The sequence below is a fragment of the Castanea sativa genome, chromosome 2 (genome assembly GCF_040712315.1).
Source record: "Castanea sativa cultivar Marrone di Chiusa Pesio chromosome 2, ASM4071231v1".
Taxonomy (NCBI): domain Eukaryota; kingdom Viridiplantae; phylum Streptophyta; class Magnoliopsida; order Fagales; family Fagaceae; genus Castanea; species Castanea sativa.
This window is the reverse complement of record NC_134014.1, coordinates 21,847,107-21,871,599: the sequence shown is the minus strand read 5'-3', so window position 1 is coordinate 21,871,599 and position 24,493 is coordinate 21,847,107. Positions and strand designations below refer to the sequence as shown.

The 24,493-nt window shown below is 38.8% G+C and overlaps 5 protein-coding genes and 1 long non-coding RNA gene across 6 annotated transcripts; 4 read left to right on the top strand and 2 right to left on the bottom strand.

Moving 5' to 3' along the window:
* The first annotated feature begins 313 nt into the window (after positions 1-313).
* Positions 314-3,594, top strand: LOC142624404 (large ribosomal subunit protein uL14x/uL14z/uL14y). Its single transcript, XM_075797970.1, has 4 exons — positions 314-418; positions 1,159-1,443; positions 3,167-3,208; positions 3,346-3,594. Exons 1-4 carry the CDS (start codon positions 406-408, stop codon positions 3,426-3,428), a joined length of 423 nt encoding a protein of 140 aa, XP_075654085.1. The 5' UTR covers positions 314-405; the 3' UTR covers positions 3,429-3,594.
* Positions 3,595-6,217: 2,623 nt separating this feature from the next.
* Positions 6,218-7,369, top strand: LOC142625067 (uncharacterized). Its single transcript, XM_075798776.1, has one exon. It carries the CDS (start codon positions 6,218-6,220, stop codon positions 7,367-7,369), a length of 1,152 nt encoding a protein of 383 aa, XP_075654891.1.
* Positions 7,370-7,429: 60 nt separating this feature from the next.
* LOC142625066 (uncharacterized) lies at positions 7,430-8,488 on the top strand. The gene is made up of 2 exons (XM_075798775.1): positions 7,430-7,825; positions 7,928-8,488. Exons 1-2 carry the CDS (start codon positions 7,430-7,432, stop codon positions 8,486-8,488), a joined length of 957 nt encoding a protein of 318 aa, XP_075654890.1.
* A 3-nt stretch (positions 8,489-8,491) lies between these two features.
* LOC142625065 (uncharacterized) lies at positions 8,492-10,915 on the top strand. Its single transcript, XM_075798773.1, has 3 exons — positions 8,492-9,084; positions 9,469-9,919; positions 10,481-10,915. Exons 1-3 carry the CDS (start codon positions 8,492-8,494, stop codon positions 10,913-10,915), a joined length of 1,479 nt encoding a protein of 492 aa, XP_075654888.1.
* Positions 10,916-15,679: 4,764 nt separating this feature from the next.
* LOC142623432 (peroxygenase) lies at positions 15,680-23,509 on the bottom strand. The gene is made up of 6 exons (XM_075796843.1): positions 23,399-23,509; positions 22,568-22,713; positions 22,321-22,410; positions 21,299-21,393; positions 15,927-16,052; positions 15,680-15,833 (listed from the first exon to the last, which is right to left on the bottom strand). Exons 1-6 carry the CDS (start codon positions 23,505-23,507, stop codon positions 15,680-15,682), a joined length of 720 nt encoding a protein of 239 aa, XP_075652958.1. The 5' UTR covers positions 23,508-23,509.
* On the bottom strand, positions 17,356-18,961 carry LOC142623215 (uncharacterized). Its single transcript, XR_012842080.1, has 3 exons — positions 18,212-18,961; positions 17,953-18,006; positions 17,356-17,619 (listed from the first exon to the last, which is right to left on the bottom strand). It is a non-coding gene; the product is annotated as an uncharacterized LOC142623215 (long non-coding RNA).
* Positions 23,510-24,493: the final 984 nt, after the last annotated feature.

The window sequence follows — 24,493 nt, the reverse complement described above, 5'->3', positions numbered from 1 at the left end:
AATCAAACCCAAAAGAACATAAAAGACACACTCACACTCACACCCACAAAAAAAAAAAGCCTATAATTTCACAACAGTAGAGTTGACATACTGTGATTCTCATCTAGACTCGAAGATATTTGTTTCTTACGTAAATCAGCTGACTCTTATTGGAGGATGTCAAGATAGCCCAGGCCCAAGTATACTTTGAGCCCAGAAAATAATACTTCTAAGTCAGCGTTTTGGGCCATACTCGGCGCTGGGTCCCAGACATCCAAGCCCATAGTACCAATCTGTAATTACGTAAAAAGATCATGGAGCGTATGGTAATTTCACACCCATGACCAAAACAAAAACCCTAGACAGCGACCTCTATAAATACCCCAAAACCCTAATCGCATTCTCAGTTTTCCTTCCGCAGCGAAAATGTCGAAGCGAGGTGAGTTCTTCTTCCGTCTCTCTTTACCTTCGTTTTTCTTGCTCTGTCAAAATTAATGTTTCTGTATCATTTTCTGTTTGGTTACCGAGAAAGCTCAACGAAAACTAGAGAAATCTTTTTTGTTTTTTGTCTTTTCCTGCCGTTATAGATTAAATTGATTGGAATTTGACCATGCAAATCAAGTAGTTGGATCGGTTTTGTTGAGGTTTTGAGCTTATTCTGAATCAATTAGCTTAGGGAATATGATATGAGACTCGAGTTTTACACCTTTTTCTTTGCTATTTACCTTCGTTTTCTTAGCTACCAAACAAAGTGTAACGTAAAGTTTATATTGTTTAATGTTTATATACATTTACCATATTTGAGGTTACGGATCTGTTTGTTTCTCGAGAAATCCTTCGAAAACAAATCGGAAAATTATGTTTATTACTATTATTATTTTAATTCATTTCCTCTGCTTTTTTTAGAAAGATATCAGATAATTATTAAAATTGTTACCTATAAAAAAAATTAATTATTGAAATTGTTGATTTTGTTTGATTACTATGGTGGATGCTTAGAAATGTGGGATCTAATTTAGGAACAAATATAGGAACTACACTTTTAATTTAGGGTTTTCTAATTTATGGGTAACAAATGAAATGGAAACCTCTTTGAAGTTTGAAGTTTTCTCATTGTGAATTGAAATGAAATTGTGGATGATAATGAAATGCTGGGTTTTTTTTGTTGGGTTGATTTAGGACGTGGAGGGTCGGCTGGTAACAAATTCAGGATGTCACTGGGTCTGCCAGTGGCTGCAACAGTCAACTGTGCTGATAACACCGGGGCAAAGAACCTGTACATCATTTCCGTGAAGGGAATCAAGGGTCGCTTGAACAGGTTGCCATCTGCTTGTGTTGGTGACATGGTGATGGCCACTGTCAAGAAAGGGAAGCCTGATCTCAGGAAGAAGGTGTTGCCTGCAGTCATTGTGAGGCAGCGCAAGCCATGGCGCCGAAAGGATGGGGTCTTCATGTACTTTGAAGGTCGTTATTGTTGCTTTGATGTTTTTATATTGTTCTTGTGATTGATTGCTTTTATGATTTCTACTATATACTGTTAGCAATGATTTGATGATTGTTTGATTTCTGTGGGATTATTTGGCTGCATCAATTGGACAATCTTGATTCTTATTTGTTTTATCTGCATTTTTGTTTTGTTGAATTACATTTTTGTAATATTTGTCCAAATGCATCATATAGAGCTTTTTAAAATTACATTACATATACATTGGTGTGGTGTCAATTTTTTTCCGCTTCTATTTCCTTGACATGAGGTTTTGTAGCCATTTTAACATGTGCCTGGAAGGTCACTGTTTTTCACAGTAGGCTTCATAGTAAATTTTGCTTCTTCCTAGTCTATCATTACACTAATTTTACACCATCAACACAAACAGTTGAGAATAATTTAAAAGCATTCACTTTTGTTGCTTGCTCCCAAAAGGAAAGGAAGGATGCTAATTAATTGGTGTACTTGTATGTACACATTTCCCTACTTAGAGAGTCTGGTGTGCCTACTGCAATAGGGTTTCTGTGACTAGATACATAATTGCTCTGCTGCCATATATCTTGCTTGGTTAATAAGCTGGTGATGTGGTGTAGAGACTTATGTTCCTAGGGTTTCTCTACATCTCCCATACCCAGCTATATTGATATTACCAACCTTACCCCTTCCCGGATGGTAAACCTTTTTTGCTTTAACCATCTCTGTCAAGGTTGGGATATTATTTGTTTTTCTTATTCCCACAATTAGGTTTAGGGGTTGTCTTCCATTTGTTTCTTTAAACTCTTGTAAGGGTAAGGATAACAGTAACATGATGCTATTCTTTAAAAATAATCTGAATGGACTGTTTATTAACACTGTTGCTGTGAAAAAATGTTTTGCTGTACTATTTTGAAAGCTTCAACTGCTCATAGTTTGGCAGCGTGAGTATGCTTTGTTTGTGATCACCAGACATAAGTCAGGTATCCTCCTCAAATTTTTATCGATGATACAGTTACGAGTCTGGGAAATGGACCGTGTCAATCGTTACAGATGTGCTATTGTTTTTGAGCTCACATCTGCTCCATTTGAACTCTACATCTGGCTCTACAAGCATGCAATTTTGTACTTTGATGTTCATTGAATATATTGATGGTTATTGAATGTTGATATTATTACCAAGCTAAGCAGAAATTTGTCCTATTTTGTTTCATAATTTTTGTAATAGAGACTAAAGATTTGTAATCTTGCCAGAAATAGTCAAGTAGCTTCCTTAACATACGATGGGAGATGCAGTTACAATTCTGGGAAATCTATTGTGTCCATCGTTGCAGATGTTGATGCTTTTAATGCTTGCATCTGCTCCATGTGGGCCCTACATGTAATTGCAATAAGTTACTAATTTTATAGTGCTGCAATTTTTTGGTATTTAGCTAAAGAATGAATTGGTCTGGTCATGTCCAAACGACCTTGTATGCTTGTCTGAAGAAAATAGATTTTTGTGCTAGCACAAGCATTTTGTGGAACTTTAATCTATCTTTTCCTGACTGAATTTGTTATGAGGTATTGTTTATAGTTACAAGAACTTGCTTGTATGAAATTTCTTATTTATTAGATGATTGCTGGGTACTGATGGTATTGGCAAGAGAAATAGATTAAATATTTATAATCTAAATTGGTTCTTGGGATACATGGTGTCTAACTTGATACTGAATTTTATTTTTGCAGATAATGCTGGGGTAATCGTGAATCCCAAGGGAGAGATGAAAGGTATGGCTAGGCCTATTTAATTTACCAATTATTGTTTAGTGTTAAAATTGGAGCTTCTGTTTTTGGGTTCTGTGGGTTGTGATAATTGTGTAATTTAGGTTTGATTTGGTCTGACTGGTTTATTATTTGTTTTTTAGGATCTGCTATTACTGGTCCTATTGGGAAGGAGTGTGCGGATCTTTGGCCAAGGATTGCAAGTGCTGCCAATGCCATTGTTTAAGGATTTTAAGTCGCTATTGGTGATATCCTCATTTTTGAACTGATGGTCTTTATGTTTTGGTAGGAAGTAGAGCATATGAATTTTGCTGGATTTTGTTATTTGGTTTTGGATATTTGTATAAACCGCATGTGGTTAATGTTTGGATTATGGTATTATACTTTTAACATGTTCGAGTTCCTATGACTTTTGCTAGCTTCTGTTTTTTAAAATCATTGGATTTATCTCTCTCGTTTCCTTTTATATAGGACCTTTTAGATGGTTGACAATTTTGATTTTGCTTTGGAAGCCTGAGGTACGGCTTCTTTTTGCATGAACATATTCACAGTGAATGTGCCATGTGTCAAATATCCAGTGAATAAGATTTTCTGGTCATAAAAAAAGCGTCAAATATCATTTTCCTCTATTCTGTAACAAGCGTATCTGAAGTCTGAACTTGTTACGAGTTCAACTTAAAAGGCGCTTAGAGCAAGTGATGAAATCTTATCAATTAGATGAAAGCCTCAAGAGGGTTTGATTTGGTACAATTAACTTGGCTGCTGTTACTCCACTTTTCTGTTAGGTCTATCCTGTTGAGGTTCTCAAATTGGATCAGTAATCGACTTATAGGTTACTGCACTGATAGTTTTTGTTGTAATGCTAGTTGGTTGCTTTCAATTATGACGCACGCACTCAAAAAATGTACGACTTTTCTCATCGATGCAGAAACTCTAAAGAAGCAATGGTATCTCCAATTAATAGCTCCTTTGGATGTAAAATGTAATGTATGCATTTTGAGTAGGTTACAAATTTACAATTCTACCATATTCGGCCTTTTTATTCCGTCCATAGTTGTAAATGTTCATGTCTTCTCCCTTTGTACCCTGCGTTAATGATTTCTTTGGCATTACTCTCTGCTTAGGTTGAACGAACGAGTTAAATGTCTAATTCCTGAATGAGTTGAATGTCTAATTCCTTTTTAAAATGCATACATCGGATCACAAGTGATTTCTTTAATCTTTTCATATTTCAAAAGACTTCTTTTTTTGAGAAAATATTTCGAAAGACATTAATACTCTAGGAAGATGGCAATCGGCTGCATAAAATTGAATAAAGAAGATCCAGATCAATAAAGTACCTTTTGGAAGAAAATAAAATATGGTACTCAGGACAGAATTTTATTGCAAATTAAGGGAATCCATCTTGGTAGAAATATGCCAAAGGCCTTGTAGCAGAATTGACATATTTTCACGTACAAAGTGCTTGGGGGTTTATGGGGAAAGAGTTAGAGTTATGGTGTTAGCATCATGTTGTAATTATCTTTAAAAAAAAAAATTTTTGGTAGAAATATCAAAGATTAAGAGCAGGTATTAAATCAGACTTTATTGAATAATAAATAAATTGGCTTTGGTGTCATCATCATGGTTTTGCTTTTCATACATCATTCAAAGTCTTAAAAAATCCACCTGGAGACCATTTCAATTTCTGGGATTTAATAGGAGAGACCAAACTCAAATACACAAATATGAATTTGCTTTTCATGCATCATTTAAAGACTTAAAAAATCCACCTGGAGACCATTTCAATTTCTGGGATTTAATAGGAGAGACCAAACTTAAATACACAAATATGAATCTATACGGGCCCTACCTCCTGTCAAGCCTAATCGCTCTAAGGCCCATGAAGACCAACTCTTATAGGAGCCTCCGCGCTGATCACACATTGTAATGCACGTGCCGTCTGAGAGTTGTGAGCTCGGAGTGCTCAAAGCAACCTATGATGTGCCCCTGCCGAGCACATAACTTACATGCGGGGCTAGTCCCAACGCCACTATCATTATCTACTTCTCGCCACCAAACATCAACTTAGATGAAACAACATTGGACCTCCCTTCCATTGGCTAGGGAACGCTCCTGTCGAGAATCAAACCCAGCGTTGGAGCCAGTTCCAATGCCACTCCCATTTCCTCACACTCCCAACTAAACTCCTACTTAAGGGTAATAATATTGGACCCCTTCTTCTACTCACCGGGGGAACAATTATGACCGTTCTACTAAGTTTGGCTATAAATAGGCAAGGAAAAATCAGTTAAAAGGGGTTGACAGTTTCAGAGGGAAAAGACTAGAGAGAGAGTTATATCAATTCCCCCCCAAGGAAGAAAGAGAAGAGATAGTGAGAAAAGATGGGAGACTCAGGAAACGGGCCTGCCGAGCATCGCGCCACCCGTGGTAGGAAATCCAAAAGCCCATTATATAAATAGATTGTGAGCCCAAACTCCTCTGAGGCCCAGCAGCCTTATTTTGGAACCCACAATTGGTGCCATTTGTGGGAATCTCCTACGTAGCTGTGGTGCTATCTTGGCACGCTCGTAAGGATGTCTGGAAGCGGACAGAGAAGCCATGCAGAGAGCGGCACTGGAGGGTCATCGCGGGGGTCTACATGGCGAGAAAGGAGGCAAAAAAGGCACGAGGAGGTAGAAGAGTCTTGGCCCGGAGAAGGGTCGTACCAAAACCCTCCGGACAATGTCTGACGCCTCAGGCCGCAGCCGCCTTGACAGAAGAGACCAAGAGCTTGAACGGAGGGACCAAGAGCTCGAGTGCCTACGCAGGGCGGTCTGGGATTTGGAGTTACAAGCACGGGGCCGACGTAGGAGAAGGGACCAAGGAGAACGGAGGGAAAGGTCAGTAAGTGTGGGGAATCGCTGTGAGGCAAGATCTCATCAATTCGGGTCTCGTAGGCACCGTGATCGCTTGCGAGAGTATGCAAACCGTGAATTGACTTCCCCCGACGCAGAGTGACCACATAACGCGGCCATGGATACCATGGGCCGAGCACTGCGTCAAGCTGCCCGGTCTCCGTTCTCTAGAGATATCAAGAGCGCGCCTATGCCGAGTCGGTTCATACGGCCACCGTTCAATTTCTACACTGGGAAGATAGACCCAATGGAACATGTAAGTCACTATATTCAGATGATGTCCTTACACTCCCATAACGATGCATTGATGTGTAAGGTTTTCCCCTCGAGCCTTGGGCCCACTGCTTTGAGGTGGTTCAACGGGTTGAAGAAGGGCTCAATCCATAGTTTCTCGAAACTGATCCAGGAGTTCGGAGTGCGGTTCATGACTTGCAGCCGGGTGCCGCAGCCCGTGGACACGTTGCTATCAAGGAAGATGGGGGCTAGAGAGACCCTTCGCAACTACGCCAGTCGGTACTGGGAGTTGTACAACGAGATTGGTGGGGGGAATGAAAAGATCACGACGAGCACCTTTCGGATGGGCCTACTCAAAGAATCCGGGCTGAGAGAATCGTTGACCTTAAAGCCTCCCGAGGATATGAGGCAGTTGATGAGGTGTATCGAAGAGTACAAGCGCTTAGAAGATGATCGGCTGCAGTCCAAAGGGAAGGAGCCGATAATCAGTTATCCTCGGAACAACGGCTTCAACCCCAGACATAGGAAGGATTTGAGAATTCAAGAGCCCGACCCGGCGGTTGGGGGAGTCAACGCGACGTTCAAGGAGCCTGTACACCGCATCATTGATAGAATAAAAAATGAGTCATATTTTAAGCGGCCGAACAGGATGGCGGGCGACCTGTCAAGGAGAAACCAGAATTTGTATTGCTCCTATCACAGGGATAAAGGGCACACCACCGAGCAGTGTAGGGTGTTGAAAGATCACCTGGAACAGTTGGTGAAGGCGGGGCATTTGAAAGAGTTTCTCGTGGAGACAGGGGATCGGGCGACCGAACAGGCTGATCGGCTGTGTCGAAACCCTCTCCCACCCCCTTTGGGAGTGATAGAGGTCATCCACGCCGCTCCAAGGGTAATTAAAGCACCCACAGCAAAAGGGGTGTTGACTGTGGTGTCAGCGGAAGGAAGCGCGAGCGAACAACCCCAGGGTAAGAGGCCAAGGTACAGTAGACAGCTCATCGCATTCAACAACGACGACCTGGAAGGTACTACTTAGCCCCACCACGACGCTTTGATAGTCACGGCCCGAATAAGGGGACTTATAGTGAAAAGAATAATGATAGATCAAGGGAGTGGTGCAGATGTAATGTACCTGGACCTATACAGGGGGCTCGGCCTGAAAAAGGGGGACTTGTCCAAGTATGATACACCTTTAATGGGATTCGACGGGTATATGGTGATTCCAGAAGGGCAGATTTCGCTCCCAGTGATCATGGGTGGCAGGGAGGTAATGGTGACATTTATAGTGGTCGCCTCTTTCTCCCCGTACACAGCAATATTCGGAAGGCCATGGATACACGACATGGGGGCTGTGCCGTCCACCTTGCACGTAAAAGTCAAGTTCCAAACTGATGAAGGGATTACAGTGATCAGGGGTGATCAGCAAGTGGCCAGACAGTGTTTGGTGACCGTGGCAATCAGACAAATAGAGCAGGAGGAATCAGCCGAGAAGGCACCCCTATAGCAATTATAGCACCCCCAGGTGGAGGGGACCAACGCTGCCGAGGATTTGGTAAGCATAAAGATCTTACCGGGAAGTCAAAGGAGTTTTCAGATAAGGGCAGGCTTGAGTGATGGGGAAAGGGTACAGCTACTCCTATTCCTCATACAAAACGTGGATGTGTTTGCGTGGAATCCATATGAGGTGCCTGGTGTCAACCCCAAGTTCATAGTTCATAAGCTGAATGTGGATCCGCTGTGCCCCCCCAAGAAACAGAGACCGAGAAGGTCTGCTAAGGAGCATGTGGAAGCCGTCAGACAGGAAGTTGGGAAGCTGAGAGAAGCAGGGGCCATAAAGGAAACGTTCTTTTTGGAATGGCTCGCAAACACGGTGGTCGTGAAAAAGAAGAGCGGTAAGTGGAAAGTTTATGTTGATTTTACCGATCTGAACCGAGCATGTCCGAATGATCCGTTTTCGATGCCAAAAATCGACCAATTGGTGGACGCTACGTGTGGGCACCCGAGAATGAGTTTCCTCGATGCTTTCCAGGGCTATTACCAAATGGCCCTAGCCGCCGAAGATCAGGAGAAGACGTCATTCTTAACGCCTGATGCTAACTACCACTATACCGTGATGCCGTTCGGTTTGAAGAACGCGGGAGCCACTTATCAATGAATGATGATGAGGATGTTTAGGGATAAGATTGGACGGACGGTGGAAGTATACATTGATGACATGGTGATAAAGAGCAAGCAGGAAGGACAGCACGTTGACGACTTGAAAGAAGTGTTCGAGATCCTTCGACGACACCGGCTACGCCTCAACGCCGATAAGTGTGCATTCGGGGTTGGATCCGACAAGTTCCTGGGTTATTTGATTATTGAACGGGGGATAGAGGTCAGCCCCGATCAAATTGAAGCCGCGAAGCGTCTCAAACCACCGGGCAACCCGAAAGAGGTTCAAAAGTTGACCGGTATGCTGGCTGCTCTTAATCGATTTATTTCCAAGTTCGCTAATCGGTGCCAACTTATTTACCAACTTCTGAAGAAGTGGAAGGGGTTCCGGTGGGACGAGGAGTGTGACAGGGCCTTCCAAGATCTAAAGGATTACCTTGGCCGGGCCCCGACGTTGTCAGCCCTAGAACCGGGAGAAGACTTATACATGTACCTCTCCGTATCTGAGCATGCAGCGAACGTCGTACTACTGAGGGATAACGGTGCACAGCTCCCAGTTTATTACATTAGCAAGATGCTAGTCGATGCGGAGACCAGGTACTTACCACTGGAAAAACTGGTGTTGGCACTCGTGCACTCCACCCGAAAATTACCCCATTATTTTCAGGCCCACACAATCCACGTCTTAACCGAGTACCCGCTCTAGTTACTGCTGAGGAGATCTGACTTTACGGGGAGGATAGCCAAGTGGGGGACTCGGCTAGGCTCCTTTGACATCAGATACAAGCTGAGGAACTCAGTGAAGTGACAAGTACTTGTGGATTTTATTGCCGAGTTCTCACCGAGAGGTACGAACATAACCTGCGTAGTAGAAGTCAAGCCATGGAAGGTGTTTGTGGACGGAGCGTCCAATGTGGCTAGAGCGGGGGCAGGGATCGTGGTCATCATCCCGGAAGATCTGAAGCTGGAACACTCATTCAGGTTGGGCTTCAGGGCTTCTAATAATGAGGCCGAATACGAGGCCCTGCTGGCGGGACTAAGGGTTGTCATGGATCTGGGGGCAAAGGAGGTGGAGGTATACTCGGACTCCTTCCTCGTGGTAAGTCAGGTCCAAGGGAACTTTGAGGCCAAGGATCCCCGGATGATAGAATATCTGCAGCTAGCAAAGCAGATGATGGGCAACTTTGTGACAGTCAAGGTCGAGCAGATAGCCTGGGGACAGAATCGGAACGCCGATTCTTTGGCAACTCTAGCATCATCAATAGCTGACGAGGTACCTTGGCTGCTCAAGGTGGAGTTGGTGCCTGAGCCAAGTATTGCCGCTAGGGCACTGGTTCTACAGGTCACTGAAGCAGAGAAGTGTTGGATGGATCCAATCATCGACTTCCTTTTAGAAGATCGGGCCCCGAAAGATGAGAAAGAGGCAGCCAGAGTATGACGAACTTCTACTTGGTACTGGTTATCTGTCGATCGGAAGCTATATCGCCGATCATTCGAGGGGCCACACCTGCAGTGCCTTCGCCCCGGCCAGGCTAAAGAGCTGTTAGCCGAACTGCACGAGGGAGTCTGCGGTAGCCACGTGGCGGGACGCTTGCTGGCGCACCGAGCAATGACCCAGGGTTTCTGGTGGCTGTAGATGAGGAAAGAAGCCACCGAGTATGCTCAGAGATGTGAACAGTGTCAGGTTCACGCGCCGATGATCTACCAACCGGCCGGGAATTTGAACCCAGTTTGTAGCCCGTGGCCATTCGCCCGCTGGGGGCTGGATATAGTCGGGCCTTTTCCCTGAGCAACGGGCAACCGAAGGTTCGTGCTGGTGGTAGTAGACTACTTCACAAAGTGGGCAGAGGCTGAGGCACTAGCCAACATCTGAGACGTTGACATGAAGAGATTCGTATGAAGGAACATTATAACAAGGTTCGGCGTGCTGGAATCTTTAATATTAGACAATGGCCTGCAGTTCGACAGTAGGGATTTCTGAGAGTTCTGCAAGAGCTTTGGTATCCGAAACCGATACTCCACGCTGGCCTACCATCAGAGTAACGGCCAGGCAGAAGCGACAAACAAGGCTATCGTGTGCGGCCTGAAGAAAAGATTGGAGGGCGCCAAGGGTAGATGGGCCGAGGAGTTGCCAAGCGTCCTATGGGCATACCAAACCACTCTGAGGAGATCCACTGGAGAAACGCCGTTCTCTGTGACTTACGGGGCGGAGGCAGTCATCCCTGCTGAAGTAAACCTGTGTAGCGCCCGAGTTGCGGGATTCGCTTCTGACGAGAACGAGGAGTTGATGGCCAGGGAGCTAAACTTGCTGAAGGAGCACCGAGATATGGCCACCATTCGGCTGGCAGAGTATCAACAGAAGCTTGCCCGGAGGTACAATAGAGCTGTCAGAAGGAGGGAGTTTGCCGCGGGAGATCTGGTACTCTGAAAGGTAGTGGGGAATACGCGAGACACGAGCACGGGAAAACTAGCTCCGACCTGGGAAGGGCCCTACCCCCCTGTCAAGCCCAATCGCCCTAAGGCCCATGAAGACCAACTCTTATAGGAGCCCCCGTGCTGATCACACATTGTAACGCACGTGCCGTCCGAGAGTTGTGAGCTCGGAGTGCTCAAAGCAACCTATGACTTGTCTCTACCGAGCACATAACTTACATGCGGGGCTAGTCATAACGCCACTATCATTATCTCCTTCTCGCCACCAAACATCAACTTAGATGAAACGGCATTAGACCTCCCTTCCATTGCCTAGGGAACGCCCCTGCCGAGAATCAAACCCAGCGTTGGAGCCAGTTCCAATGCCACTCTCATTTCCTCACACTCCCAACTAAACTCCCACTTATGGGTAATAGTATTGGACCCCTTCTTCCACCCACCAGGGGAACAATCATGACCGTTCCACTAAGTTTGGCTATAAATAGGCAGGGAAGACTCAGTTAAAAGGGGTTGACAGTTTCAGAGGGAAAAGACTAGAGAGAGAGTTATATCAATTCCCCCCCAAGGAAGAAAGAGAAGAGATAGTGAGAAAAGAGGGGAGACTCAGGAAACGGGCCTGCCGAGCATCGCGCCACCCATGGTAGGAAATCCAAAAGCCCATTATACAAATAAATTGTGAGCCCAAACTCCTCTGAGGCCCAGCAGCCTTATTTTGGAATCCATAAAATCCTTCAAAGATTAACCAAACCATTCTCTCAAGAAAACACATTGCTTAACCAAACCAACCAACCATACTTTTTCTTCTTTCTCTATGAATTGAGTGAAATCATGTTAAAGATTACCATCAATTTCTGCAATTTCAAAAAAAAAAAAAATTTAAAAACCCTAGATTAGAGGACGTACTTGGAGTTTAACTCAAGAGGGGGAAATCTTCAAAATCCTTCACGAGGGTTTTGATCATAATGGTAATCAAAATTGATGATGGGAATTTCATATGTTGATCTTGATGGAGTGGATCAAAATCAAAGAGAGAGGGTGAAGGGGTGGCCTCAGTTTTTTTCTCTAAGATTCGGTGTTTTGATTAAGTTTTGATTATGTTTTTAAGTTAAATGGTGTTAGAGTAATGGCAAGGCCATAATTGGGCAACAGATTGTTAACTAATAGGACCACAGGTAGGTAAAATGTCATTTTTTTAAACCATAAGTGGGTAAAGTATTTTTCATGCAAACTATAGGCGGGCAAAATGTAATTTTTTCTTATTTATTTATTTTTTACCATAATTGAAAACGACGGGTTGTAAACATTTATATTTACAAGCAGAAATAGAATTTTCACAACCTAATACTTCATTTACATTGTTGGAAAAACCTGTGTGAAAACTAAAAAAATTGTTATCATTCGTCAAGATTTAACCCTTAAAATCCTTGCATGATTTTCACATTTTCCTATCTTTAAGGATAAAAAAAATATGTTTTAAATAAAAAATAAACTAAAAAAATTATCTTTACTCAAGAAAAAATTCTATTAATTATAATTTACTATTAAAAGATTTTCCCCTAAAACAAATATGATTTACTTATAAAGATTTTCGACTAAACTAAAACTTCGTACCATGGTTTTTTTTAATGAAGTTTGTAATGTACCTTTGTGTTAGAATTCTTTTTTCTCTTTATTGTGTGTTTGCCTGTTTCTAAAAAAAATAATAATAAAAAAAAATTCTAGGAAGACAGCACTATCTCACCCAAACATATTTCTAGCTCAATCTCAGCTGTAAAACTTTTTAAAAGACATTACTATCTCACCAAAAAAATATTTCTTACTCATTTTCAAGTTGTTACTAAACATAGGAGGATAACAGTCATAACATTGCAATATGAGGTTGACCATATATATAATAAGGTTTGACTTGGGTCTAGTGATATTAAGTGTATGTCTAATGGATTGTGCACTAGCTTTGCAGAGAAGGTGAAGCTATTCCTCCAAGTATAGATCCATGGGCGTCGAACTATTTGGTAGATTCCAATCGTTAAGAAACAAATCCCTAACAAGATATTAAAAATTATTGTTCTCAAATAGTATTATCACAAAAATTACCAATACCAAATAGCAATCACGAACAAGAATACAAATATTTACTTAAATCTCATTTTCTTTAAAGGGAAAAATTATGGTACAAACTCCCAATAATTTCACTATTATCAAATTAATTATAATAATTTTCAAGTTTATATTTAACTTGAGATTCACCATGTACAATAATAAATCCTTTAGTGTATGTCTTAGGACTAAAGAGAATCTCATTGTTTTTTTTTTGCTCTCTCACACTAAAAAGAATCTCATTTTTTTTTCTTCTTCTTCTCCTCCATGCAGAGCTCTCTCTCTTAGCTGTCTTTCTCTCTTCGGTCAAAGTCATCAAATTTTTTATAGCATTATCTATTTATAAGACTCTTTTTCTATTCCATTTTGAACAAGGAACATATTACTTCTTTAATAAGAAATAGTTTTTTCTTTCATACTAAGGAATAGACTTTCTTTTCACACCAAGGTAGGGGTGTCAAATGGGTGGGCTTGGGTGGGTTGGGGTGGGCATTATTGGGTTGGGTTTTTAAAATCCATTTGCCCATTAAAACCTATTTAACTAATTGTTTTTAATCCAAATCCAACTCAACCCAATTATTATGGGTAAACCCAATTCACCCAATTATTAAAATTAACAAAATGCCATTAAAGTGAAAATGACCATTTTGAAGCTAAAAATGAAAGCTGGAATTCATAGTCGAATCTCCACTCTTTTTTCTCAGCAGCCAAACAAAGATTATGCTAATTAATGAGCACAATTAAATCAAAGACTATGAAATTTGAAAATTTTAATTTTCTCTATCTCTGATAATGAACTCAAAATTCAAAATTTTGAATTATTCTTTCTCCAAAAAGTTTCTCAACAACCAAACAAAAAAGAAAAACTCAATCTACTCTAAGATCAAATTAGATGAGCATAACGTAAAGCTAAAAGAACACGTGAGTAATTACTCTTTCATAAGCATTGATATCGAGTCCATTCGCAAGCAAATCAGCCACTTCTTTCTTCAAAAACTTCTCAGTCGCCTTTCTCTTCCTCCATATCACATCGATCCAAGTGTCAAACATTGATCAGGTTGAGAAGTTCGTCCAACATTGTTGTCGATCTTGGACTCGCTTTGGCTTAGTGAACGATTTGACTTAGTGAGTAAGATCCACCATTAACGAAATGCTCTTCGTAGTGAACAAGATGAGAAAAGAGAGAGATCGATTGTCACTCAGCCCTGAACCAAAATATTTCAATTCTAAGAGAGAGAGAGAGAGAGAGAGAGAGAGAGAGAGAGAGAGAGAGAGAGAGAGAGAGAGATGGTTGATGGTGATGATATTGTTACCTCAAAAGCAGGGATGATAAAGCTGAGTTGTGCCACATTGTTCTCGGTGAGAGCTAGAGAGAGAAAGAGAGAGAGCAAGCGAGAGAGAGAAGTGTTTGGAGGCCGGGAAAATGAAAACCTGAAACACAACGTTTGAGGGCTTTTTAAATTTTTTTTTTATTTTTTATGGGAAGGGCTGGGTTGAATTTGAGTATATTGTTTTTGGGTTAAATGGGCCTTAATGGGTTTTTAATTAAAACCTAATAATTATTGGGTTTAATTGGGTTGATGCTCATTTAATCCAACTAATAATTGAGTGAGTTTGGGTTCAATTAGAGTAGGTGGGTTTGGATGGGCAAATGAGTTTGAGCTTATTTTGCCACCCTTACACCAAGGTAGCCTAAATTAATTTTTTTTTCTTCAACTAGAAAACCCAATTGGCTTTTCAAGTCACAATTAGAATTAAAGGCAATTTCCCAACAAAAAAAAAGATAAAGAAAAGTGAAAATGCAAGGCACCTCCCCAAGGTTGGTACAGACTCAATGTGGATGGAGCTCTCTTTAAGGAGCCTTGACGGGGTGACATTGGAGCAGTAATTAGAGATTAAAATGGGGATATAATGGCTACTCTCTCAGAAGTAGTTCCAACGTCTGTTATGTGGACACCTTTGAAGCTTTGGCAGTGAGAAGAGATGTGTGCTTTGCTTTGCAGCTGATACTTGCTTTCACAAGTAATAGTGGAGCGACTTGTTGGGAATTATAAACGCTCTTCAGAAATCTAGTACGGACCTGTCTCCAATCGGGTCAGTGATTGAAACGAAAGTAGAAACAACTTCGTTGGGGCCGGCCGATGGTCTTTGAACGCACATAAGGCAAGAAGCAAGCCAGGCTACCCATAAACTAGCACGTCATGCCCTCTTGAATCCGAAATGATATAATTGATATGGTTAGAAGCAACTCCTCCTTTCATTTTCGAGATTGTTAGTCATGACATTTTATAGTTTGCTCTCTGCTCTGTTTTTTCAGCTGGTTCTTGATCTGTTTCTCTTCTTGGATTGTACTAAAATGTTCTGTTTCTCAAAAAAAAAAGAAAAGAAAGTGCTCTCTCTAGGCAGATGTATAAACTATAAAGATAGTAAAACATCAGCGTGCGCTTATCAATGGTTCTAACTTCTAAATTCAGCCTGCGATGTTCGGACCTATGTTCAAGGAAAAAACCATGTCTCAGATTATTGCAACCCCATACACAAACAGCAGAATGCACTAATCAAAGAAAATACCGTCTCCCAGATTATTACAACCACGAAAGGCAAAATATAACTTCATTTGGTACAATTACAAACAGCTTCCACGTACATCAGTTATATGACTTCAGCTCATCTTTTCCAAGCTGCCTGTATGTATCTTGGCACAGTACTCAAACAGACTGCCATCGAAACAGCGCCTCACAGCTTCTTTAGACAGCATACCAACCTCATCCCTGGCCAGGGCATACAAAACTCCCCACTCCATCTTTGTTGCAATCCTGTAAGCCATACACCAAAACATTGTAGAGGGTAAGAATCACATAGAAGCAACCATTTGAATTGGAGAATAAAAGAGTTCTGTAGATAATAACCATCCAAAGAGGTCAAATGCAACTCGATTCCCCTCTGTCATGTCCCATATCTCTCCAAGCGTGAGCTTGTCTGGCATTGTATGAGCATAATTGCTAAATATGTTTTCAAGATTCACAGGCACAAACCTGCAATTTGTGCCAAAGAAAAAAAAAATCAAAATCATGGAATAATTTAAAGCTTTGAGGTTTCCATTAGAAATATCAACTTGACTAAAAGTTGGCAAGAGCTTGTAGCTCAATTGATTAGCACCTCCTGATGTATCAATGAGGTCTAGGGTTCTAATCCCCCTTTTCCTATTGTAATTATCAAATTATTAAAAAAAAAAAATTGAACAAATTAAATAATCATTCCAGAATTTTCTTATGCATGGGATGTATATGATGACTTTCAAAAAATTATCTACTCCTATACAATGGATGTATATAATATGCTCAGGAATACATTAACGCTTTGATGTAGTGATATCAATTTGACAAAATATACTATATAAGGATAATTTAAGCATCTTATATATAAAGTCTTATAATTTAATCCTATGCAATGATTGTATATAGGTAGCGTTTGGCTTGTGCGTTTCCTCCCCTGCATCTTTTTTTTTTTAGCCCTTCTTGTACCCATGAACAGTGTAATCAGGAAAATGCACAGTATTTTCATTAATGAACAGTAAATGAAAAATATTTTTTTTTATTGTTTTTAGTTTTCAATTTTCAGCAAAATAAGCGGTATCTAAACGCATCCATAATGTACCCATAATGTGCCGAATTAAGACGCATAAAAAAAGTGGAATACATTAAAGCTTTGAGGTTTCCCTTAGGAATATCTTTAAGATGTATTTTTTGTCATAGTTTATGGTTCTGCAATGTTTATCATGCAAGGGGCATCCAAAAATTATATTATGCAATGGATGCATATTAGGTGTCACTAAAAAGAAAATTTCTTATGCAATGAATGTATATATAAAAAACTATCTTATGCAGTATATTCATATAATGTTATGCAATGAGCAAAACTTTGGTAAAGTTCTGGTACTTCAGGTTCCCTAATTAATGTGTTATCTTTGTTCTTGCACTTTAGGTTCCCTACACTACAACAAAAGTGGACTATAGTGACGAAACGTTTCGTCACCACATGTTCTTATTTCGTCACCAAAGACATATGGTGACGAAACCTCATTCGTCACCTAAGCCTCGTCACAGAATGTCCTGGTGACGAAAATTTTTCGTCACCAATAAAAATATGATAGGTGACGAAATATTTTCGTCACCAATAAAAATAATAGGTGACGAAACTTTATCATCACCTAATATTTTGCGTCACCAAACCAATGATTTTTCATTTGTAATTTTTTTTTATTTGACCATATAAGGTGACGAAATATTTCGTCACCAATGGTTACTTGCCATTACATTAACCTGTTCATTTCCAACCACTTCCATAAACAAATCATCCATATAATTCCAACCACATTCATAAACAAATCATCCATTCATTTCCAACCACATCCATAAAAAAAATCATCCATACAATCTACAAAGGAAATAAAGAACCATTATACTTTTAAAACCATTGATCCGAGTTGTTCACAAAATAATTACAACCATTTATGTATAAATGATGTCTTCTCATACTTTACAAAAAGTGATATGAGTTCAAGTTGCACCACAAAAACACTCTTTGCCACCAATCTCAAATCTGCACAAGTATAAAGAAAAATACATCAATACTGTATCTATTGAAAGAAGCAACTACTTGTACAAATAATCACAAGATTGCCTAAAATTCATCTAAATTTGATACATTGATATTACTATCATGGATCCAACTTAAAAATAAAGTTTGATACAAGGAATATGTTGCCCAACATGTTAAAAGTTTCAATATCACCAGTGTGGCAAATACTAAGCTTATACTGAAACTCTACTAAGTGATCTATTTATAGAAAAGAATTCAAATATGCCTTTAATGGCTTCAAAGTTCATTATTCCTTTAAATTGCTCCAAAACAACAAAAGATTAGAGAAATTACCAATAACAACAAAAGACTTATAGTCCAGTCCATTTAGATTGCAAACCTATATCCCTGATAAGATGTATAAAAAAAAAAAGAGAGAGTCATAACTATTAGTAAGACAATGCCAAAAATGTCCACAGAAAACCCAATTACATAATGTAACTAGTTATGCTATCTAAATCACATAACCGAATGAAAAAGTACTAACTGTACTGCACAAACATGACCCAAACAACTAGAATCAAATAGAGATAGAGACAAAGAAATATAGTACCTCAACAGTCCAAAATAAAGAAAATCTAGAGAATATCCAAGAGGACCTAAACCATTTGCAACCAAAAAATGTTTGTAAGACCTCAAAATTCCACAAATATCCAAGACAATGAGAGGTTAATAAACATTGCTTATTAGGTAGGAAAATAAAATGCTAACCAAGGTGTGTTCTAGTTAGTAGATGAGCTCCCCCCACTGCCAAAAATGTCATTGAAACTCTTGCTCCTCAAAAATTGTATGATGCTAGCTATTTGAGTATTTTGCAAATATTCAATATAGAGTACTTACTATATACTAAAGTCACTTGCCCTTCTCTTTTGGCTTTAGTGCACTAGTACACAACAAATAATTTTAAGAAAAATGAATCATAGATTGTAATAAGATGTGCATGCAGATATCAAGTAATAAGGCTACATGCGTGTGTGTGCATGACTACCACTACCCCTACACGTGGACAAGCCCCCAATCATCACACCCGTTTGAATTGCAAGTAGTCATTATTTTATTTTGTGTTAAAGACTTAAAGTTACTACAATGGAAGGCAGTCCCAAAAGTGTAGGGCTTGTGGGACTCTATGACTCTATAATCTATTTGCCTTTCTTTTTGAGAATGAACCGAGGTGCACTTGCACCTATATATCTTTTCATTTTTCCCATTAAGCACAAAACCCAAGTACCCTTATTAGCAAAAGTTTCTAACAGCCACTTTCTCTCTTTTGAACCTTTTCATTCAAACAAACTCAACTGTCAAAAAAAACCAATAGATCAAACCAAAAGAACCAATAGAGCAAACCAACAGTTGAAATTTGAAAAAAAAAAATTTACAATCCAATTGTAAAATTTAACGTTCAAAAAAATATTTTACAATCCAAAGTACAAGGGTACCTTCACTGAGTGTTTCATCTTTATCTTTATGTTTATCTTAAGCTTTTAGATGTAATAAATATAAATATAATGTTATATGAGTAGGACAAAATATATGATAAGTTGGGCATTTTACCAATTCCAAACCATTTTCCAATCAAAAAAGTATAAAAGAAATATTGGATCAATCTCAATATTTCTAAAAAAATAACTGTGCTTGTCAAATTTTGTGTGTATCTAACATTTTCTGTACCCATTATAAATCTAACCAATAAAATATTAAAATCCATTATTAAGCACAACTTGTCCTATCTAGCTAGTGTCCCTACAAGTTGAAAGCTATTGACACAATCCCATGTACTTATTTAAGATTTTTCTTTTTTTACTTTTTCCCCTGAGACCTGTGCTTTCATTCAACAAAACCACGTGTAAGACATTTGTTACATATTGCATTAAATTAATGCTTACAACTATATGAATCTTCGAAATCTTCAAACTTTTTGGATTTACATATAAATGGGACTAGACTGAAGTGGAAGGCAAGTGTTGCGGCTTCATATGCTTATTTTTGAGTCACATGGATTGCCCATACTTGAAAGATAAATTAATTAAGGTTCTACAAAATTTAATTCCATGCTTATCAGTGTGGGACTTGAATACCGAAGCAGATAGCTCCCTTTCATAATCATCACAGTGAATGAATGTGTTAAGACTCTTTCATTCACAAAATAAGTAATTTCATTATACAGTATTCATGTGTGTGTGTGTTGTTGGGACGTACAAAAATCTCGACTTCCTCGGCTTTTTAAAGCGATACATAGCAAGAACAAAGCACATAACATAAAAATATCAAAATTTAAGTTTCCTTTCGAATTCTCGGCTTCCTAAGCAACCAAACGAGACTAAAAATTAGCCACTACTAAATTATCCAACAACATAAAAATCATGCATGTCCAGGTATGATTGTCCCCAAAATTTCACCTAAAAAACGTTGCACATTTCACCATAGTCAAAATTTAATTTTGAAGAAACTAAAATTTGACGATTCTCAAACTTTTAAACTAACACACGAACAAAGCATATATAACATAAAAAGATCAAAACATTCATTTCCTTTCGAATTTGCCCAGTTTCTAAGCAACCAAACAGAGACTAAATTTTTTTTAACTAATACCATTTCTCCAGCACTCCACTGTTTGGCTACTCAGAAAAATGAAAGGAAAAAAAAAAAAAAAAACATTCACATGGGTTTCGATCAAAGCCACCACCAACGCCAAAGTTTGACACACACACACAATCGGGCATCATACCCATCCTCAATGGACAAAATTTCAGATGGGTTTCGATTGGGATGAATAAACTTTGGGGGAAAATCGAAGCATACTTGAAATGGGTTTCCTTACGTCGGTGAAGTCGACGAATGAACTCTGCTCTTTACTAAAAATTTCGCAAAGAGAAAAACAATTCGTACAAATAGAGAGAGGATTGGTGAGAGAGAAAGAGAGAGAGGATCTATGAGAGAGAAAGAGAGAGAGGGAGCTTACCGATTGATGAGGGAGGCTAAGAGGCGTGAGGTTCGTGTGTATTTGGGTTTTTTTTAGGCGTGAGGTTGAGAGTTTTTTTTTTTTTTTTTTTTTTTTTTATAAGGTGGGAAGCTGAAACTTGAAAGGCTAAAAGGTGGGTATTGGGTTTTGTTTAGGCGTGAGGTTGAGAGTTTTTTTTTTTTTTTTTTTGAGAAGGTGGGAAGTTGAAAGGCCAAAAGCTGAATAAAAATAATAATTTTGAAGGCGCTGAAAATTGGGCATGGGCACCGCGCAAAAAATTGAGAGCGCGCTATTATATTTGGTGATGAATTTGGAATTTCGTTACCCAAGTTAGGTCTTTGGTGATGCAAATAAATATTTCGTCACTAATTTGAACATTTTTAGTGATGAAATATTGATTTTGTCACCCATTTAAACTATTTGGTGGCGAAATCTTCTTTTCCTCACCTAATGCTAACATCCAGTGACGTAATTGTTTATCCTCACCAGATTTCGTCACCATAGCCCACTTTTGTTGTAGTGCTAATTAATGTGTTTTCTTCTCAAAGGAAAATCTAAAATAGGCATACAAGTTTGATCCATATGCAGTATGCTTGCCTAGGATCCACATCCATGTACCCCATGTGAACTCCATTTGATAGCTCGCTATAGCATATATCAACCCCAATATGATGTCATTACCTTCCTTCTGTGTCGTAGGTTCCTGAGTCACTCCCGTGCTTGGCTTTGTGAATGTTGTAGATGTGTATGGGAAAGAAAGGAGAAGGGATCCACCCCTGCATAATATAACATTGCAAAATAAGTTCCATCTGGTTAAGCCCTACCCTTACACAGTTACATGTGTTTAGACTTATTTCAATGTAAAATATTTTCAAATGCGTTTAAAATATTTTATAGGTAAAACATTTCCTGTAAATAAAATTATTTTCAGGTGTTAAGTGTGACATGTAAAATTTTTCAAGCACACCCCACCAAATCTGAAACTCAACCATCGAAGAAGCAACTTGTGCTGGAGGGAGGCATGGTAATCGAACCATTGTCATGCTGTCGGATCAACAGCACAAATGATTTTTCTATCTTCTTCGACAATCTGGCTATGCAGATCTGACAATCTCTTTGTCAACACTGGTGGGTGCCAACACCCGCCGTTGAAGCAGCAACACTAGCTGCTAGAATGACACCTCTAGCGACTAGAACTTGGACAATGGCCATGGACAATCGCCACGCTCTGGTGACTGGACCATTGGACCAGTGACCTAGCCATTAGGTGGGAAAAATGGGCACCATGTGTTTTTTGTAAAATGTTGTAAGAAGTTTTTATAAATGTTTTTATGGGTAAAGGAAAATATTTTACAAATTTGACCATGCAAACAAACACCAGAAAAGAAAATGGTAAAACATTTTGCAAAAAATATTTTACTTCAAACAATGTATAATTTATTGGTGATAACTTAATTTGATTATGATTTATGATCTCAAGCAATCCCATTTTTTTTTGGTAAAAAGCAATGCCAATTTCATTTTTGGGGCTTGTGATACATCAAATTCATAAAATATCATAGAATATATAACCATAGCGCCATCTTTATTTTATTTTATTTAAATTTTGTTTGAAAGGCAACCATAGAGCTTTTTGTATGCACAAATTAATGCTAATATCTTTTTGGTAAAGTAAATTCCAACAGCAAGAACATGTGACTTACCGGTAGGGTAGGATAACTGAGCGCTCCATTGATAGCAATGGTCATAATGAGAGATGCAAACGCATTAAAGCCAATTGCACGTAGTCCTTGTAGAAAGGGAGAGAAGAAAGCCAAAAGAAAAGTGGAAAGTTTGTCAAATTTGAACAGTATATCGGACTACAAGGATGCTTAATAATGATTATGTAATGATAAAAATGAGGCTGCTGTGGCATATGAAACTTATTACCAGTATTAGTCTCCCAAGGATAAACAATTCCCAAGGATAAACAATTCCATTGTCGTCTATGTCAAAAAATGCTGCATGCTGCTGAAGAACACTCATGTTATAATGTTTATGCCCAGGTGTGCCAGTTGGATGGTATATATCAGGAGCAACCAATGCTCTGGGCAGATCTGTTTTTTTCCATGTGCAACAAAGATAAGGATTGTGAGGAATTAATAAGATACACACTATTCAAGTACTTCAATATATACAATATTGGTAGTACCCCAATTTAGTCAAATCATATGTCATAGGATGCACCCATGCATGCACCAACATTAACTTAATTTTCATCTTCAAAATAAGATTATTAGTTTGATTAATTAAGAGTTCATTTCTACTTAGAACAGGTAGACAAGTGAATTGTAATTCAAATTATAAGTACATGAATTAAACATGATATCAAGTATTGGAAATGATTCCGAATGTTTAAATTAGACTCTCCAGAATCAAAATTTACTCTGAAAAATAACGAAAAAGAAAATTCTCTACAAAATTGAAAAATGTGCAACAAAAAATATACCCGGGAACCACTGAAATCAATACTTGACAGTTAAATCAAAAACTGAGCTTTTTATGGGGATGAATAAAATATAATATCCATAGAGTGGCGATAGTTATACTGTGTTGTGACAATACGGTTTCCCCATCACAAAATTATAATTGAAAAACGTATTTTCAAAACATGATTGCGGTGGTAGTGTACAGCTACACAATATGTAACAATTAGCGATATACATAACCCCCATTTCATTAATTTTGTTGTGAAGGAAGACTAAAAATGATAGTAATAAGAACGAAAATCAGACAACTTACATGGCTTTGGAAGTGAAACTTCCAAGTCATCCCGGACCTCTCTCTCGTAAGTCACTGGTGCATAACGAGCCTCTGTTGCCAATGCTTCTCTCTCCATCAAAGCAGCCATTCCTCTCTCTCTCTCTCTCTCCACCTCTTTAACTCTTTAACTTCTTGTAAGGTTTCTGCTCGATCTTCTTCCTTGTGGCTTGTGCTCTAAAGCAGCAGCATTACATATAAACAGATTCTAGAATAGGAGAGACAAAACCGCAAACAAGCATGGCCCCACCTATACATTTGCGTGGCAAGTATGCAAACCACCACCTCATCTATGTAAGGAGACTGTTGTGGCAAGCTTTCAGTAGTGCATGCAAAAGTTTTATTCTCAGCACTCCGTGTTTGCAAATTGTGTCAACAATTTAGTATTATTTACTTTTCACTTTTATTTTAAAATTTCTCAACTATAAAAATAAGACAAAATTTACTGAAATGACTAACGGAAAGTTACAATTTACATTTTGTTTTTCAAACAGAACTATAGATATCACGAATTTCATAACTTTTCTCAGCATTTGTTAAGATGATAATTTTGAATTATTAGTGCAAGGTGACATGGAATCACAATTGACATCTCTTCAATTATAACAAATATGGAGGAGGGAGATTTGAATTTCGATTCTCTTCGCAAATGAGACCGAGTAATATTCGTAATTTCAAGTATTTTTTTAGTGGGAGCTATCCCTAATTCCACTATTCTCTACTCTTTGCTAGTGGAAAAAGAATAAGATATTCTCCTCTTCTTTCATCAATAATATTAATATATGGTGCTAATAATCCTTTTATTTATCTATATCTATTGGTGTTTTTAATGGAGATGCCAATTTTTTTTTTTTAAAGAATAGGAAGATGTTTATGGTTCAAATATCTTCTCCTCCAACTATTAGATTATAAAAAAATTAATATATACTCATTCAGATAAAAAAAATAAAGTGTCACACCGTTGATTGACAAAAAGCCCACCATTTGAGAAGCCAATATGAATCACTCTCAACAAACCGTTCCAATTGCACAATGGAAAAAGTAAATGCTAAGTAAGTAAACTTAAGGAACCAACAA

Bases quoted from the DNA above. Each gene is read 5' to 3' on its own strand.
- LOC142624404 (XM_075797970.1), top strand. The intron at 1,444-3,166 runs GTCGTTATTGTT...TTATTTTTGCAG, and splicing joins GGTCTTCATGTACTTTGAAG to ATAATGCTGGGGTAATCGTG. The intron at 3,209-3,345 runs GTATGGCTAGGC...TTTGTTTTTTAG, and splicing joins TCCCAAGGGAGAGATGAAAG to GATCTGCTATTACTGGTCCT.
- LOC142625067 (XM_075798776.1), top strand. From the start codon at position 6,218: ATGGATACCATGGGCCGAGCACTGCGTCAAGCTGCCCGGTCTCCGTTC.
- LOC142625066 (XM_075798775.1), top strand. From the start codon at position 7,430: ATGATAGATCAAGGGAGTGGTGCAGATGTAATGTACCTGGACCTATAC. The intron at 7,826-7,927 runs GCACCCCTATAG...AGGAGTTTTCAG, and splicing joins AGGAGGAATCAGCCGAGAAG to ATAAGGGCAGGCTTGAGTGA.
- LOC142625065 (XM_075798773.1), top strand. From the start codon at position 8,492: ATGATGAGGATGTTTAGGGATAAGATTGGACGGACGGTGGAAGTATAC. The intron at 9,085-9,468 runs GTACTTACCACT...ACACTCATTCAG, and splicing joins CTAGTCGATGCGGAGACCAG to GTTGGGCTTCAGGGCTTCTA. The intron at 9,920-10,480 runs GTATGACGAACT...GAGTTCTGCAAG, and splicing joins ATGAGAAAGAGGCAGCCAGA to AGCTTTGGTATCCGAAACCG.
- LOC142623432 (XM_075796843.1), bottom strand. From the start codon at position 23,507: ATGGCTGCTTTGATGGAGAGAGAAGCATTGGCAACAGAGGCTCGTTAT. The intron at 21,394-22,320 runs GTAAGTCACATG...TATATTATGCAG, and splicing joins TCAGTTATCCTACCCTACCG to GGGTGGATCCCTTCTCCTTT. The intron at 16,053-21,298 runs GTAATGACATCA...CACAAATTGCAG, and splicing joins ACCTACGACACAGAAGGAAG to GTTTGTGCCTGTGAATCTTG.